This window comes from Gossypium hirsutum, chromosome D11 (genome assembly GCF_007990345.1).
Source record: "Gossypium hirsutum isolate 1008001.06 chromosome D11, Gossypium_hirsutum_v2.1, whole genome shotgun sequence".
In the NCBI taxonomy this organism is placed as follows: Eukaryota; Viridiplantae; Streptophyta; class Magnoliopsida; order Malvales; family Malvaceae; genus Gossypium; species Gossypium hirsutum.
The window spans coordinates 58,009,511-58,027,923 of NC_053447.1; the positions used below are offsets into that span (position 1 = coordinate 58,009,511).

Genomic DNA, 18,413 nt, shown 5'->3' on the forward strand with positions numbered 1-18,413 from the left:
AAATATAGATTGATGGTTGGAGATTATTCACACAGTTTTGTCGAGAACCATGGACTATAATTTTTGGTGGATTAGAGAAGAAGGGAGAGTGTAGAGGTAATTTCGCATAGTAAGAATATGGAAACTGCCTCGGTGTTGCTTTGTTGATGAGAGGTACTTATAAATTCTTCATATGGCTCCTAAGGATTTAGGTGTTCTTAAGAAAATAAATTATTGAGTTGTGGTGGAACTTTTACTTGGAGGCTACAGATAGTCTTGTCTTCACATATTATCTTTTAGGTTTTTAATGTATCATAACGAAATGCATGTGTAAATTATACGTTCATAACCATGCAAAACAATATATTTCTTTAGGATGAAGTGTTTGTAGCGAGTTATCTCTATGTTTCTCTTTATTAATTAATGTGATTGACGTGTCGAGAGAGTCCAAATCTGGTAAAAGATTCATAACAAATATCTATAAATATTCACAATTAATCTCCATAAATTATGTTAGACATGAGCTGTAATTTGCATTACATTACTTTAGAAAAATCTAATTCTATATCCGTAAAATTTAAATTCCGAAACTTAACCTTAGATTGTATTAGAATCATTGGAACTAGAATAAGCTAAGATTGAGTACGGAGATGGGACCAAAGTGTGTGCTAACACCAACAGACAAAGTCATGTCGAAATGAAATGGTAGTAATGTAATAAAAAACCATTTTCGTTTTTTGGTTTAATGCATTGCATTGCAAGGGGACCTTTCTCTTTCCTACGGTTGAATTTTCCAGCTCTGCTCTGTCTCTCTCAATTATCTGTATCAGCCATCACGTGACTCTCTCTCTCTCTCTGTCACTGTCTCAATTCTCTCTTACAGACAGACAAGGAAAGGTAGCAAGCAACAACCCAAAAAGGCAAACCCTTTTTTTATGAATAACTTTTTTCCCTACTGAAAACAGAAAGAGAAAATAGCTTTCAAAGTGCTGAGAACCTCACACACCCTTCACTGTCTTCTCTTTCTGCCTTTTGTTTTTCTCTCTTTGTGTTATTTGTAACTAAGGGAAAAACAAAACAATAATATTAATAGTGAGATGCAAGAAAGAAAGTGAAGAAACATAGAAAATAGCAAAAGGGTATCTCTCTATTTGTCTCTCTTTCTCTCTCTCTCTACCTCTTTCTTTACAAATTTTTTTTTTTGGAGTGATTCTCCTCTTTCAGCTCAGTGTGTTTTGCATACAAAAAGAGAAAAAGAGTGAGACAAATATATTTTAAAACTTTTATATATTTTTTAAAATATTTGGAGAGTCTGTGTTTGGATATAAAGAAAGAAAATGCAGCAGCACCTGATGCAGATGCATCCCATGATGGCAGCTTATTATCCCAACAACGTCACTACTGATCATATTCAACAGGTCCTCCCTTCCCTTTCCTTCCCTTCTTTCTTTCTTCCTTTTTCTTTTATCTGTTTCTTGATCACTATGTATGTGATACAGTATTTTATTTTCTTAATAATCATTCATTCCTTTGATTAGTGTAAGGTGTTATTGGAAGCTGTATTCTTCATTTTATTGCTTGTAAAAGCTATTAGCTTTTCTACTTTAGGTTTAATAACTGTTGGTAAGTGGTTTCAACTTTTAATCGTTTATATATTTGGCTTTCATGCTGCCAATGAGAACATTTTTAATGGCAATTAGTAGGTTATCATGTATAGTTTTTAATGTTTTTCCTTTCTGAAATTTGTGTATGGGTTTGGGTATTTTTTATTTTTGAGATTTACTACTTAACGGGTTTAGTTTTGGGGACATATTTTCCTGTTAATAGCTAGGTTTCATCCTATATTATGCTGTTTCTGGTTGTAGATGTTCTTATTCCAGTTTCTAATGTATTGGTATGTTATCAATTAACCCTAGAACAAACTTTGCTTTTTGGATGCATACTTATCAACAATGTATAGCACAATATGAAGATTTCATTTGTTGTAATTTCCTTTTATCTTTGCTATCATTAGTCAAGTATAAGATGCTAAGTTACAATCCTAGACCATCAGGTATAAGTTACTCATAAAACAAGTTTAAATGATTAGCTAGTGTCTAGTAACCAGAGACACTACTAAAGAAGTGAGGAGATTATTGTCCTCGAGGCTGCCAGGCTGGTGGCTTACGGAACTGCAATGGTAAGTCGGAGAAGTCCGGCGGACAAAACCATCTGTGTGTGTACCTAACCGAGCAATATAGTGAGGATTTCTTCTATAATGAATCTCTAAGCACAGAGTAATTGGATTTTCTTAGGAGAATATAGGTGTTGGTAATTGCAAATGGGAACTCTTGTTTGATATTAACAAACTTGTTCGGATTCGGAGTGTTATGCATGGAAGAACTATGCATTCTTTTTGTTACCTCACTTTTCTTGGGCCCATGACTTTAGTTCTTAATGCTTTTCTGGTAGTGGTCCTCCATTAGTTCAATTTGACACATGACCTTTTGATATGTCCTTTGCTTGTTTATGTGGTCCTGTCTTGATAATCGTTTACTGGTGGTCCTTTCGATATGTTTTCATGTCATCTTAATGTGTTTCCTTGATACGGGACACCATTTATAACCTATATCTGTCTTTCTGAAACTAGCACTGCATCCTACTAGTTGTTTCGGTGAAGCTGTCAGAAGGAATCTTGTTAATATACAAAAATATGTGTTCTTAATTTCTTGTATGTATGGTCATTTGGAATCAGGCTTTCGGATTAAGGTAAATCGTATGATACTTAGATTTGGTTACCTTTTCGGGATAACCTTTGGGTCGTTTTACTTAATTTTTATTGGATTCGCAGTTACCATTATTGAAGATCTTAGTACTCTCTCACTCCTCTTTCCTCCCCCCAATTATTATGCTGGTGATGCTTTGAGTTACTTAGACTGGTTATGAATCAAAATGGTTTTCGGGTTGCTTTTGGTCCCAAAGGAACTTCCACTAAGATTCTAAAGCTGTATTTACTGCATGTTCTTTCCTATTTATTGTTAAATCTTTCTTAATTTGTTCAATGGCTTCATTTTGATGCATGCAGTATCTCGATGAGAACAAGTCATTGATCTTAAAGATTGTTGAGAGCCAGAATTCTGGGAAATTGAGTGAATGTGCGGAGTAAGTGCTAATTTTTAGTCTCTAATATCAAACAAATTTGGCTTTTCGGTTTGTTTTTGTTTCCTTGGCTTGCAATATCTGATACTCAATGTCGTGTTATAGCTTATACTGCTAAGTTCCTGAATTTCTTCTCTTCTTGCAAGAGGTTCCCCAAATAAGTGTTATTCGATAATTATGAAGGCCAGCTAAAGTATCTATTAATATCAAAACATGGTATATAAGTCGAAGTGTCATTTACTACGAAAATGATCATAGATCTTAATCTTTGGCTCATGCTTACTGCTGGATCACTATTCTGCACGTGTTTATCTAGTTTACAAATTAGGCTTTCTTTTTATATCTCTCCGTATGGTTATTAAGTTAATTGTTACTCCATTTGAGGGTTTGCCAAAACTTAACATCCATTTATTTTCCGATGAGATTTTCATATTTGGCTGATAAAAAACATTTGTTGGCATCTGGGAACCTACAGTCTGACTGTGATGGATCATGGATATGGCTTTGGACAATGAAACATATTGAAAATTCTCTTCCTAAAACTAACAGTGCCAAGTAAATCTCAGATCACAAAATTCCCATGGCATCAGATACCATTCATTCAAATGGATTAGGATGTCGATAATGGAAATATCAACTGTCTAGGGAAACCTTCTTGTTTATGCTAATTTCTTTCCATTCTTACATCTTTGCATTGGACTGAAACTACTTATGAAGTAACTGGGGCTGCGTATTCACTGGGAAAGTTAAGTAAGTATGGTGTTGAATCTACCTGAATTTGCTAAGATACCAACAGAAGTCCAAGAATATCGCTATTGTAATAAAAACGAGTGATTATAAATCATTGTATATTAAGGTTCTGCATGATCCTAAGAATCAGTGCATATCTTTAAGCCAACCATAAATTATAAAGATATTTGAGATTGAGGTCTTAGAAGGATCATTGACTAGCTTCGACTGTTGCAGGAACCAAGCAAGGCTGCAGCGAAACCTCATGTACCTGGCTGCCATTGCGGATTCTCAACCCCAACCACCCACCATGCATGCACAGGTACCTATCTCATTTCTAGATTCATCGGTCGCTTTCCCTCTTTTTTCCCTTTTTATTGGATTTAGGAGACTGTTACATTTTAAGTTTAGAATCTCTATCATAAGCTCCCTTTGGGTCAATCAGCACTGGAACACTAAGCTCAGGCAGCCGGAAACCGTGAATTAAATTATACTATGGCCATTCAGGCCAACGATATTTTCAATCAGATTGAGAAAACCAATATTTTTAAACACCTTTTGCATTAAAATTTCACTGGAACTCTCCTTCAAGTTGTAGATTTTCCTACTTATCTTTGTGAATTGCTTGTAGTTTCCATCTGGTGGTATCATGCAGCCAGGAGCTGGGCACTACATGCAGCACCAACAAGCTCAACAGATGACACAGCAGTCGCTTATGGCTGCTCGGTCCTCAATGTTGTATTCTCAGCAACCATTTTCCGCACTGCAACAACAACAGCAGCAAGCTTTGCACAGTCAGCTTGGCATGAGCTCTGGCGGAAGCACAGGCCTTCATATGCTGCAAACTGAATCTAGCACTGCAGGTGGCAGTGGAGCACTTGGGGCTGGAGGGTTTCCTGATTTTGGACGTGGTTCTTCTGGAGAAGGCATCCATGGTGGCAGGCCAATGGCAGGTGGAAGCAAGCAAGATATCGGGAGTGCCGGCTCAGCTGAAGGTCGTGGAGGAAGCTCTGGTGGTCAGGGTGGTGATGGGGGTGAAACCCTTTACTTAAAAGCAGCCGATGACGGGAACTGAAAGGTAACACCAGTTGGTCCTACGGATCTGTTTTATCATTGAAAAACGGATGGAATGGGAGGAAATTTTCTTGCTCAAGGAACTTGTTCCTTATGCCAAAAAAAAAAAAAAAGAAGCTAGGAAATAGGCTTTAGACCTTAAACCATTTGGTTTTATGGTTTTCAAGTGTGAGACACTGCATCTTATGGTAATCTAACATGTAAATTTGTAGGGTCTCATGTTTCAGCATTCCTTAATTTTGTGTTTTATTTAATGTGGTTATGGTTCACTTTTATTATGACTCTGTTTCGACCATGTTTCAGTGGATGAATTTTGTATGGTCATTTACAGAGGTTGCATATGAAAAATTATCTTTGCTTTCCCTTTGCACCCATCTCTTTGATTTTAATTATTATTTGCTCATTTATGTAAGCAGATTGAGGTATCATTCACTAACATCACTGACAAATTTAGTGGTAAAAATCTTAAATAAAATTACTTTTTTATCAAAATATTGTTAATTGGTTTTTGTTAAATTTAACTCTGTTTTATCACTAAGATTTTAATTTTTAAATTAAACTGAAATTCATTGAATTTTTACTATAGTTTAAATATCGGAAATGAGTATAGGGATTGGAACATAATTAAACCATTTAAAAGATACAGCTTTTTAATTTTTAGAAAATTTATTGCATGCATAAACTCAAAACGAATACATGAGAAAATTTGAGGAATACAAAGACCAATCGTTATCGTAATTATATCTTTCCATATTCATGGTACCATTCTCTGTAAATCACCATAAATTCAGATGAGATTTAAGCAAAGGTCATTTGGTTAAGAGCGAGAAAACAATCAAAAGACTTGGTTTAGTAGCCACGAATTTGGGGCGAAAACAAAGGGTTAAAAAAAAACCGAACTTAACGGTATTGTTGAACAATGTCAGACTCTGAATAACCCATCATTCACTTCCATACAACACCAATAACTCACCACTCTTTTCTCTGTCTCTCTAATTTCCCCAGAAGTTAATTACATTTGCATTCCATTGCATTGCACTTTCTTTTTCAACAAACTAAGGCTCTTTAATCTTTCTTATTTCTTGCTTTTAATTATTATACATGTTTTGGAGCTTCATTTCTTGCAATCCATTAAGTTTTTTGGCAACTTGGGTTGTTACCCTTTTCTTATCTTAACCTTGATTGATATCAGATTAAGAGCCAAAAAGTTTTGGTTACAAGTGGTTTAAGCATGATTCGATTTTTTGAGTTCGATCGATGGTCTGCTTTAAGGAAGAAAGTAACTACAGGTCGCCAGGCTTCGGATTGAGAACTTAACGATGGTAATCTGAAGTTTAGACACTACTCGATTTTATTTATTTAATTCTTTGTGCGCACATATTCTGAGTTTCGAACTTTAGACTCACTGAATGTTACTATTAAAGGTGACTGCATGGCTGGTTCATGTGTTATTAGGCGCTGTCTGTTGTAAAAGTTATTGTTTTTTGTGTGTGTGGGAGAAAGAAAGATTATGGAATGAAGCATTGAAAGTGGTAATTCTTTTGGCTTTGTTGCTTTGCAAAATGTTAATAATGGTTTTGATACTGTGATTGCAGGCAACGGTAAATATTACTGTAGGGTCTCACGTGTGGGTTGAAGACCCAGATGAATCTTGGATTGATGGGGTGGTTTCGAAAATTACTGGAAAAGATGTTGCGATTAACACCACTAATGGAAAAACGGTATGCTTTATTACCTGTAATATCAGAAATTGATTGTGAAGGACTAGTGAAATTTTAGTACCTTCGGAATCTATCAAAATGATACAAACTTATCCTACCTAGATTCAGGACGAGCGCCATGTATATGAGTATATGTCTGACATGAAGGCTTTTATTATTTTCTAAGTTTTTGATTTATTTGGAACATCAATCATATTCGAATATGTGTTTGTAGAAAAATGAAGAGTCACAGGTTCTTAATTTTAGTATTATGTAAAATGTATTCACTTAAGGTTTTCCTGGGATTTGAGATTGACGTTTGTCATGTTGGTTAATTTGAAGGTCACTGAAAAATTATCAAAAATATATCCAAAAGACTTGGAAGCTCCACCTGGTGGAGTTGATGACATGACCAAGCTATCTTATCTACATGAGCCTGGAGTTTTGCAGAATTTGAAAGCTAGATATGAACTCAATGAAATTTATGTAATCTTTCTCTTCCCTTCATGTAATCACAAATGATAGTTTCATGCATTTTTGTGCTTCTTTTGGCTACACATACACATACACACACACACACACACACACACATATATCTATTATTGTTTGACATACTGGTGATGGCAGACTTATACAGGAAATATATTAATTGCTATTAATCCATTCCAAAAACTGCCTCACATCTATGATTCTCATATGATGCAACAATACAAGGGAGCCCCATTTGGGGAGCTAAGTCCTCATGTTTTTGCAGTTGCTGATGTTGCATACAGGTTATTGTTTTTCTTCTGTACTTTTTCCATTTAGTTCTTTGGGTTAATATGTAGTTTGCCCCTGAATTTGTCCAAAAGTACCTAGTTGGTACCCGAACTATTTTTTTTTACCTAGTTGTTATCTGACCTTTATCCTTTTGGACAAATTTAGGGGCAAACTAAATATTAACCCTAGTTCTTTTTATTTTTTATTTATAATTGGTGAACAAATTTTAAATTATATCAACTTCAATCAGGGCCATGATTAATGAAAGGAAAAGCAATTCAATTCTGGTTAGTGGTGAAAGTGGAGCAGGTAAAACTGAGACCACGAAGATGCTTATGCGATACCTTGCCTTTCTTGGTGGTCGAGTTGCCACCGAAGGACGGACAGTAGAACAACAAGTTCTTGAAGTATGATCCATAACTCGTATTATCTTCCATAAAGCATGTCTTTAATTCTTGCATGATAACTGAGAAGAGCATTATACCATCCGAATGCAGTCTAATCCAGTTCTTGAAGCATTTGGCAATGCTAAAACTGTTCGAAATAATAACTCCAGGTACGACACTCCATTAAAGGAAATAACTCCAACTGATGATTAATCACTGAGAAAATATACATCAGGCAATTTATTTGATCAAATCTTTCTTGCTGCAGAAGAAACTACTCTGCTCATCACATTAATAGCATTTAATGTTCGTTGTATACAAGAATCTGTAGTTTGACACTGATCTTTCCTAAAACTTTTGCTGGTGCAGTCGTTTCGGTAAATTTGTTGAGATCCAGTTTGATAAGCATGGAAGAATATCAGGAGCTGCTATCAGAACTTACCTTCTAGAGAGATCTCGGGTTTGCCAAGTTTCTGACCCTGAGCGCAACTACCACTGTTTTTATCTTCTTTGTGCGGCACCACAGGAGGTATTTTTGGCTTATTATGAGATTATCTATATATTGATGAATATTATCCATTTTTCTTTTCTTGGGGGCTTAAGTTACTATTATTGGCAGGAAGTTGATAAGTATAAGTTGGGAAACCCCAAAAGCTTTCACTATCTTAACCAGTCACGCTGCTATGAACTGGTTGGTGTAAGTGATGCCCAAGATTATCTTGCGACACGGAGAGCTATGGATATTGTCGGAATTAGTGACAAGGAGCAGGTATAACTCTTCAAGCTGCAGTATTCAGCTGCATTGTGATACAAAAACGAGGAATGACCGACCTTTTTGTTTCCCAGGAAGCCATTTTCAGAGTTGTTGCTGCAATTCTCCATCTTGGAAACATTTGTTTCACTAAAGGAAAGGAAGTTGATTCATCAGTTCCGAAAGATGACCAGGCTAAGTTCCATCTGAAGACAACAGCAGAGCTTCTCATGTATATGCTTTTTCTTCATGTCACAAGGTCATTTTTTTTGGTATCTTCCCTTTCATATTGTTTAATCGTCCTGTTTCACTTCATTATAGGTGTGATGTTAATGCCTTAGAAGATGCATTGTGTAAGCGTGTTATGGTCACACCTGAGGAAGTTATAAAGAGAAGTCTCGATCCTCAAAGCGCTACAATTAGCAGGGATGGCTTGGCTAAAACACTTTATTCACGATTGTTTGACTGGTGAGAAGCTTATACATGAGATAATCTCTTATGATAAGGCAAAGAAGATTTGAATTTTCTGACGCTTAGGTAATGGTAAGTTGCATCTCTTTGTATGCAGGCTGGTAGATAAAATTAATAAGTCAATTGGACAAGATCCAAACTCGAAATTTTTAATAGGAGTCCTCGACATCTACGGCTTCGAAAGCTTTAAGACTAATAGGTATGCTCCATGCTTGTAATCTTTATAAATAGACGGACTATTGTCTTCGAGATATTGCAGAAAATTACCTTTAATTGGTTAAGCACTCTTGTGACTTCATTTCACCTTATCTCACTCTGCAGCTTTGAGCAGTTTTGTATTAACTTCACCAATGAGAAGTTGCAACAGCATTTCAATCAGGTAAGGTCTTAAATTATGTTTACCACTAGATCGATTTTTTCAATCCGAAACTATTAATTTAATTGTTTCTGGTATATATTCTTCAGCATGTATTTAAGATGGAGCAAGAAGAGTACACAAAAGAGAAGATCAATTGGAGCTACATTGAATTTGTTGATAACCAGGATGTCCTCGACCTTATTGAAAAGGTTATATTCCCCTACACGTTATGCATATTGGCCATCACCTTTTTCTTTTCTATTATTTTCCATTATTGTACTTGATGTACTTTTTCCTTCTTATATTGGCAGAAACCTGGAGGAATTGTTGCTCTTCTAGACGAAGCTTGGTATGATATTGTTCTTTCATTTATTTGCTTCAAAATTTTTCTACTTCTTCTCAAAGAAATTTATCTGTAATTCATTACATAACTTCAGTTTATGCTGCTAGTCGATGAGCAAAATAATTACTGTCTTGTTAACTATATTTTTCAGCATGTTCCCGAAATCAACTCATGAAACTTTTGCAAACAAGCTTTATCAGACGTTTAAGAACCACAAGAGATTCATTAAGCCGAAATTGTCTCGCACTGATTTCACCATTGCTCATTATGCTGGAGATGTATGTTCCCATTAGCAAAGTGCTTATGAGTAAATAGTTGGAGGTGATATGTCAATTATGATTCCTAACAACTTTCCTTTTCAGGTTCTATACCAATCAGATCAATTTTTGGACAAAAACAAGGATTATGTGGTTCCTGAACATCAAGACTTGTTGAGTGCTTCCAAATGTTCGTTTGTATCAGGTCTTTTCCCTCCACTTCCAGAAGAAACATCTAAATCATCCAAGTTTTCTTCAATTGGTTCTCGTTTTAAGGTAGTTTTGCTTTATGTTTGTCTTCATGATTTTCGTTGAGTCCCTTGTATCAATTGACTTCATTACACTGCCGCGTATAACTTGTTATATGCTGCAAGAGCTAGAGGATTAACACTGTCTTGATAAATGATGCTGCAGCTCCAACTACAGTCTCTAATGGACACATTAAATTCTACGGAACCTCACTACATCCGATGTGTAAAGCCGAACAACCAACTTAAACCTGCTATATTTGAGAATGTTAATATCATGCAACAACTCCGTTGTGGTGTGAGTACATATTTCTTTTTTTATGATCCGATTTTTTCCATTTTGAACTGGTTTTTATCATATCTTCTCTCTTAGATGTTTTATTTTAACTAGAAGTTGGTCTTGTAGGGTGTTCTAGAGGCAATCAGAATCAGTATGGCCGGATATCCAACTCGGAAACCTTTCTTTGAATTCATTAACCGATTCGGGCTGCTTCATCCTGAGGCTTTGGAAGGAAAGTAAGTTGAGCACTTTTAGTTTAAATTCATGATTAACTGCCATGACAAATGGTAAAATTCTGTTTGACAAAAGAGATTGGAGCTATGAATGTATTGCTGCACTCTACTGGTTACAACTGAAAACTAATGTCAATGCTCTTCTCCTTGATTTCATCTGTAATCAGCTATGATGAAAAGGTTGCTTGCCAGAAGATTCTGGAAAAGGCCGGTCTTCAAGGGTATCAAGTAATACAACAATTTTAATGCAACTGTTGGAACTGTTATATTCTTTGACCTATGTCCTTTTGCTTCTTCTCTATACATGCTTTAGGACTAAAAATTTGCATACATTAGTACTTTATAATTGTAATATTGTACTGAGGAAGCATAATTAATTGATCTCAAAATGGTTTTTGCAGATAGGCCTAACAAAGATCTTTCTGAGAGCTGGTCAGATGGCAGAATTAGATACAAGGAGAGCAGAAGTACTCAATACTGCTGCCAAAACTATACAGCGGCGGATTCGTACCCATATATCTCGTAAAAGATTCCTTGCAATACAAAAGGCATCTATTAATCTTCAGGCCATATGTAGAGGTGAGTGCTAAAAAGAAATATACTGTAACGACCTCTGATCTTAGTGTATGTTCTGGTGGGTTTCGATAGTATCTTGCTGTTTATTTTGAGTTTACTCTTCTATGGGGAATGCGAAACAAGATATAGGGAGACTGAGATGTCTAACATGCTAATTAACTACCTTATGTATAATATGTAGGAAGATTGGCTTGCAAAGTTTATAGTAACAAGAGAGAGCAGGCAGCAGCTTTGAAAATTCAGAAGAACATAAGGAGGCACCAATCTAGACAAGCCTATAAGAAGCTTCATGTATCAGCCCTTGTCTTACAGACAGGCATGAGGGCAATGGCTGCTCATAATGAATTGAGATTCAGGAAGTTAAATAAAGCGGCTACATTGGTTCAGGTTATATTCTAAATCATATTAGGTTGCTTGAAAAATTTGCTCCTTGTCTATCCATTTCAGAATTGTCCTTGTTTAAAATGGAAAAACAAAACATTGCAGGCTCGATGGCGTTGTCGCAGAGCTGCTACATATTATAAGAAGCTCAAAGAGGATGTATAGTGACACAAACCAGGTGGAGGGGAAGAGTTGCAAGAAGAGAGCTTAGAAAGCTCAAAATGGTCTGTGTTGGATTATCTTCTTCTACAGTCTTTATAAAATTTATTTCTTTCTAATAGTCCTTCTTATCTGGCAGGTTTTGAATCTTTTTGTGTACTGCACTTTGTCCATCAACTGATGTTTCATATTGCTGTCTTGACATGATGTTGTTATAGAATTTAACATCATTAATCAACTGATCTGTGTTTTTCTCAATAAGCTTATAGCAGTTTTCTTGGTGCAAAACATACATCAAGCACGGTGCTTCTTCCAAGGACAAACGTTTGATTTTCTTTCTATTAATGCTTTCCATTTTTCCTTGATTTTATATGTAGGCTGCAAGGGAAACAGGTGCACTAAAAGAAGCGAAGGATAAGCTTGAAAAGAATGTGGAGGAACTTACTTGGCGTTTACAGCTTGAGAAACGTTTAAGGGTAACTATTTAATCATGCAGACCGATAATGTTTGGTAGAGAAGTGCTAAACCATGAAACATGACAGTTCTAATGGAAGTTGCCCGGTTGTATCTGTGTAATAACAAGCAATAATGTCAACATTCTAGAATTTCATCAGTTTTTAAGTGTTTCGAAATCTGCAGATATTATACTGTATCCTATGCTGCTTTCTTTTATATATATATATAGATATAGATATATGTTCATTGAAAGCCTTGAAACCATGTATGCAGACTGATCTAGAAGAAGCAAAAGCTCAGGAGGTAGCAAAACTGCAAAACACATTGCAAGAAATGCAGAAAACAATTGATGAAACCAATGAATTGCTTGAAAAAGAACGAGAGTCTGCAAAGAAAGCCATCGAAGAAGCGCCTCCTGTTGTACAAGAGAAAGAAGTTTTAGTTGAAGATACAAAGCAAATTGAATCTCTAACAGAAGAATTGGAAACCCTAAAGGTATAAAGGTTTACTTTACAATTAGTATGTGGTACTTATTTTTCATTTAATGGATCAAGCAAGTAATAGAACATAAACAATTTGCTCTAGAACAGAATTATATACTCGAAAATACTGCAGTTGATTATAAATAGCTTCTGATCTTGACATTGCTGTTATGTCCAAACAGACCTCATTAGAATCGGAAAAACAAAGAGCAGACAGTGCTGAAGAAAAATACAATGAACTCAAAGAGTCAAGTGAAGAAACTGGAAAAAAACTGGACGAAACAGAAAAAAAACTTAAACAACTCCAGGACACATTGAGAGGGTAGTGTATGAACAATAATTTTCCGTACTAGTTTACTATAAATGCTCATGGTTTTCTTTTTTTTCAAGAACATATAATGCATGAGTTTTATACTGTTGAAATTCTTGCTCACTTCCATATATCACCACATTAAACTCATCGTGACATGGTTACATGAAATCAGGTTAGAGGAGAAGCTCACTAATCTAGAATCGGAGAATAAAGTACTACGGCAACAGGCTGTATCTATGACTCCAAATAAGTTCCTTTCTGGACGCTCGAGATCGATTTTGCAGGTATTTAGAATAATAACGAGCTTCTAAATATTTCCAATTTAACTTTTATTGTCTCAAAGGACTAAGGAGATTTACCTGCTGTCTAATGATTGGCAGAGAGGTTCTGAAAGTGGGCATCTAGAACCAAGGGTACCCATTGTGAGTAAATTTCTTATAACTTTATGCTATAAAAGGAGTCAAGAAAACGAAATAAAAATCCCATACATGGTGTTTTTTGTTGTCTAAAATTTCTTGTTCTGAACAAAGTATTTTAACAGGATCTTCACAGCAGCTCAATAAACCATAGAGAGCCACACGAAGTGGAGGAGAAACCGCAAAAATCACTAAATGAGAAACAACAGGAAAACCAGGATTTGCTCATTCGATGTATTGCGCAACATTTAGGCTTTGCAGGGAACAGGCCTATTGCAGCTTGTATCATTTACAAATGTCTTCTGCAATGGAGATCGTTCGAAGTTGAGCGAACTAGTGTCTTTGATCGGATCATTCAGACTATAGGCAATGCTATTGAGGTGGAAGTGTCACTTTTGCACCAACTTTTCTAAAAGATATGGTTAGAAACCTCAGATTCTTAAGGCTGATTGTTGGCATTTTAATTTCAGACCCAGGATAACAATGATGTCTTGGCCTATTGGCTATCCAATGCCTCCACACTTCTCTTGCTACTCCAATGCACATTAAAAGCTAGTGGTGCTGCTGGAATGACTCCACAACGCCGTCGATCATCATCAGCTACTTTGTTTGGGAGAATGACTCAAGTAAAAAGCTTTCTCATTAATGCCAAATCATGACGTTCAGGAAATAACATTTCTGTAACTAATCAATGTGTTGCTATTATTTTCTTAAAGAGTTTCCGTGGAGCTCCACAAGGTGTCAGTCTTGCCTTAATTAATGGAGGCGTCACCGCTGGGGTGGACACGTTACGGCAAGTTGAAGCCAAGTACCCAGCCTTGCTTTTTAAGCAACAGCTTACAGCATATGTGGAGAAGATATATGGAATGATCAGAGATAATCTGAAGAAAGAAATTTCACCATTGCTTGGATTGTGCATACAGGTAACATATATATCAGAATCAGATTATGTGAAGGCAGTAATCAGAAGAAATAAACCACAACTACATCTATGACTCATATATGGATACAATGATATAGGCACCAAGAACATCCAGAGCAAGCTTGGTTAAAGGAGCATCGCGATCCGTTGCAAATACTGCAGGCCAACAGGCTTTGATTGCTCACTGGCAAGGGATTGTGAAGAGCCTTGGAAATTTCTTGAACACGTTGAAACTAAATTTTGTTAGTTTTCACATCCATTTCCCCCCTTCTTATTCATATCTCTAGCTTGTCTTCTGCACAGAGCTTCAAACTAAAGTTTCAAACTGAACTTAGTTCCGCTGAGTCTTTGAGTTTAAGTATTCATATCTTTACTATTTGCAATGTATGTTTAAGCAAGATTTCCCCAAGGATTACTGTTTTTTGATTCCCTTTACAGGTACCTCCATTCTTAGTCCGTAAGGTGTTTACACAGATATTCTCATTCATCAATGTTCAACTATTCAACAGGTTACTGTTCATGCTGTTACTTTAGTGCTTTACGCTTGGTTTTTTCTGCTGTATGCAGAAACTTTTTTATATGGCATACCAATACACTATTCTATTGCAGTCTTTTGTTGAGGAGAGAGTGTTGTTCATTCAGTAATGGTGAATATGTTAAAGCTGGGTTAGCTGAACTTGAACACTGGTGTTATGAGGCAACCGATGAGGTACCTTTAACTGCCTCCCTGTTTGCTTTCTGGTTCAAGGAGAATACTTGCAAAACTTGATAGATCTGTAAATGCAGTATGCAGGTTTAGCTTGGGATGAGCTCAAGCATATACGGCAGGCCATCGGTTTTCTAGTATGTTCCCATTCTTACAACACTTTAGATCTGTTCTTTCATTTTCTTGTTATGACATTCAGGAATAAAAGAAGTAGTGCACGATATCAATGTTATTCTCTTTTTGATTTAGGTAATACATCAAAAATCTAAGAAAACACTGGATGAAATAAGCCACGATCTTTGTCCGGTAAGCCACTGACATCACTACTTTCCAAATCTTCCCTGGATCTGAAGCCTCAAGCGATTTTCATTTTTCACCTACAGGTCCTCAGTATACAGCAGCTGTATCGTATTAGTACGATGTATTGGGATGACAAGTATGGCACGCATAGTGTGTCCCCGGATGTAAGTTTCAAGATATGCAGTTTGTCAAACTAGATTAAAAGATATCCACTAGTTTAATAATATGACTTGGCTCGATTATCGACTTCTAGGTAATAGCCAATATGAGAGTGTTGATGACAGAAGATTCCAACAATGCAGTTAGTAATTCCTTCCTGCTGGATGATGATTCAAGGTTAGCATTTACATTCCACTATGTGATGATGATCTATTTGGCCCTCTACCTTTGTTTTTCACCTTTTAGGATGCATTGCTCTTAAAGCTAATTGAAAACACTACCTGGAAACCAGCTGAGCTCGTTTTTTAACGGACTTTCCACAACTTTTATCGTTTTGCAGCATTCCATTTTCAGTTGACGACCTATCAAAGTCGATGGAACAAATAGACATTGCGGACATCGAACCACCACCACTTATTCGCGAGAACATAGGCTTTAGTTTCTTGTTGCCACGTTCAGATTAATCCAATCTGTTTCCAGCAATGGATTGCTTCTTCCAAGGTGTAGATTCACCTTCCAACCTCGTTAACGGTGAATGTCCTTAAGGTGTTCATTCATCTTGCTTTAAGACCAGAAATATTTGTCCAAAATTTTGTTTCCACATTATAGGTCATTGATTCAAAGACGAATATGTCTTTGTTCCCTACTTAGCACAGTCGTCTAAATTTTCACTTATGTTGTACAATTAGTTCATCCTTTTTTATCTATGGGAAAAATAATTAAAGCAGAGAACTATTTTCACATTTTGCAGTATTTCTAGTCCAATCTTCTGGGCCAATTATTACATAGTGTAACATTTCCTCAGTTTATTCTTTCCATGAACACACTATCACTACCAATAAATGCAGGACTTTGAATAATTAGTACCATATACTACGACAGTCCAAGAACTCATGACATGAGGTATAGTCATCAAATGAAAGGAAAAAGCCACCAATCTAAGAACTAATCACCAAGAAATAATAATTTTTTTTGACATATCAAGAAAATTGAAGTTTCCTCCCATACTTGTACACTTGGAAAGATACTTAAAAAGAACAATTCCCTCAAGACTTGCTTTTTCCTTAATTGTTCACCAAGAAAACAATAATTTTGGCCATCCATGACCCAACTACTAACATTCAATCACATATTCATGATATATATATATATATCAATGCCACTAAAACAAACAAAATGAAGATAGTTTCCTGAGTCGCAAGTAGAATATGAATGGAGTTGTCTTAAAAACACTAGACAGAACATCCAATGCTTAAACTGACACAAACCTAGATGTCAAAATGAGATGATCGACCCAAAAAATGCAAGTTTAACAAGACGAAATGCCCTTCAAAAAAAAAAAATTATGTTGTTTATCTTGTTTGGCTATAGAGAAAGAGGGAATCCTTAAAAGGCTGATAAAAGGGGAGCCAACTGGGAGAGCTTCCTCAAAATAATCGGCAAAGTAAATAAGAAGATTTTGAAGTCAAAGTCAAATATATAAAAGTGTTATGAGTGATTCGGGTGGAGAAATAAGAAAACGGGGAGGAAAAAAAGGTTATGGATGGAATGGCTGTTAAATTCAAAAGAAATTATAATAATAATTACTCAACTGGTAACGGCGTCGTTCGGCTTTTCTTCTCTGGTGCTGCTAGCTCAAGCTTTGCTGCAGATTTCTAAAATTAGATTTATCATTCGTTTTCTTTGATCAGTTATTCATTGGAAACGATAATCGGCTGGAATTCAAGATGAAACTTTCATAAATCCCAATCCTTTTTCTTTACTTTATTACATTTTCTTCTCTACATTTCCATTGCATACAATTCTTCTCCTGTCTAAAATAATAAAAATTATAATTTAAATTATTTCATATAAAACAATGGATTGATGTGAATTTGATGTTTGAACTCTGTGGCTTTGTTTGATTTGTCATTGTAAGTTGATATAATGAAACTCTGCTCTTTGTACTCTGAAAATTTTTGTGTTTTATATTTCTTATTTTCTTTGTGAAGTCCTTTTGACCCCTCAAACTAGTGGTAATACTAATGATGAACAAACTATCAGCTTTCCGTTTTCTTTATAGAAGCTATTCTTTTTGTTGTGCTGGTGGGTGTTCCCCAGTTGATGATTTCAAGCAAATGCTTTTTTTACTTCTGGTTTATCAATGCAAAAGCAAATTCAAATGTGGTAATGGCTGTGGTCAAGGTTCTGTCCTCAATAAAATTCTTTTTCTACCTTTCTATCTTCTGGAGCAATGAAATATTTAGATGTTTGTATGGACACTATCCTTTAGTTTCTGTCATTAACAAGGAAGACAATTCAAACAAGTTGCACTATTTTAACATCCTTTCTCTTACTGTATTTGATCAGCTAAAACAGAGCACAATGTAGAGTCCTGAAATTGTTAATTGAAATAATTGTGAATTTTCCCTTTCAGGTTTAACTATCGTCATATGGCGAACACTTTATCCTTGTATAGGTAACCAGGCACCAACCTAGTCTTTTTTTTTTTTTTGTTATAATTTGTTTATTTTGGTTAATTTTTTCCTTTGTTTGGATTTCCAGGACAGTTAAGCGACTAGGAATACCTGATGAGAGGATAATACTCATGCTTGCAGATGACATGGCCTGCAACACTAGAAACAAGTACCCTGCTCAAGTTTTCAACAATGAGAACCATAGACTCAACCTTTATGGAGATAATGTTGAGGTTAGTTCTTAGTGATCAATTACTTAATTGGCTTGATTGTGTGGGTCGGCACAGGCAAGAGGGGGGCAGGGAGTGTAGGCCACGTGGTGGGCATAGTAAGATGGTCTAGCCTAATGTAACGTGCATGGTACCAAACATTGATTATCTT

At 35.9% G+C, this 18,413-nt stretch overlaps 2 protein-coding genes across 4 annotated transcripts; both read left to right on the plus strand.

Moving 5' to 3' along the window:
* Nucleotides 1–728: 728 nt before the first annotated feature.
* On the plus strand, nt 729–5,290 carry LOC107926824 (GRF1-interacting factor 1). 3 transcript variants are annotated; one of them, XM_016857755.2, is made up of 4 exons: nt 729–1,397; nt 3,044–3,120; nt 4,084–4,168; nt 4,478–5,290. In XM_016857755.2, the coding sequence occupies exons 1-4, from the start codon at nt 1,317–1,319 to the stop codon at nt 4,919–4,921; spliced, it is 687 nt and encodes a 228-aa protein (XP_016713244.2). In that variant the 5' UTR covers nt 729–1,316; the 3' UTR covers nt 4,922–5,290. The 3 variants fall into 3 exon arrangements, with proteins under 3 accessions (XP_016713244.2, XP_040960519.1, XP_016713245.2); XM_041104585.1 differs by lacking the exon at nt 729–1,397 and adding an exon at nt 1,412–1,602; XM_016857756.2 differs by lacking the exon at nt 729–1,397 and adding an exon at nt 1,644–2,727.
* Nucleotides 5,291–5,888: 598 nt separating this feature from the next.
* Nucleotides 5,889–16,303, plus strand: LOC107926825 (myosin-9-like). Its single transcript, XM_016857757.2, is given in 39 exon segments — nt 5,889–6,242; nt 6,516–6,641; nt 6,963–7,106; nt 7,248–7,393; nt 7,630–7,786; nt 7,877–7,935; nt 8,135–8,294; nt 8,385–8,534; nt 8,612–8,748; nt 8,838–8,984; nt 9,085–9,186; nt 9,309–9,366; nt 9,453–9,554; nt 9,657–9,694; nt 9,840–9,966; nt 10,051–10,221; nt 10,360–10,491; nt 10,600–10,709; nt 10,874–10,934; nt 11,108–11,285; nt 11,464–11,669; nt 11,769–11,808; nt 11,811–11,887; nt 12,200–12,298; nt 12,552–12,773; nt 12,943–13,082; nt 13,246–13,357; nt 13,454–13,495; nt 13,615–13,869; nt 13,960–14,115; nt 14,206–14,412; nt 14,510–14,653; nt 14,850–14,920; nt 15,021–15,120; nt 15,198–15,254; nt 15,367–15,423; nt 15,501–15,581; nt 15,671–15,753; nt 15,917–16,303. Coding segments are annotated over 39 exon segments (4,581 nt in total). The 5' UTR covers nt 5,889–6,239; the 3' UTR covers nt 16,041–16,303.
* The last annotated feature ends 2,110 nt before the right edge of the window (nt 16,304–18,413 follow it).

What these genes read in the sequence shown, in the direction of transcription:
- LOC107926824 (XM_016857755.2), top strand. Translation starts at nt 1,317, where the DNA reads ATGCAGCAGCACCTGATGCAGATGCATCCCATGATGGCAGCTTATTAT. An exon ending in CTACTGATCATATTCAACAG is followed by an intron (nt 1,398 to 3,043) that starts GTCCTCCCTTCC and finishes TGATGCATGCAG; the next exon opens with TATCTCGATGAGAACAAGTC. An exon ending in CACCCACCATGCATGCACAG is followed by an intron (nt 4,169 to 4,477) that starts GTACCTATCTCA and finishes AATTGCTTGTAG; the next exon opens with TTTCCATCTGGTGGTATCAT.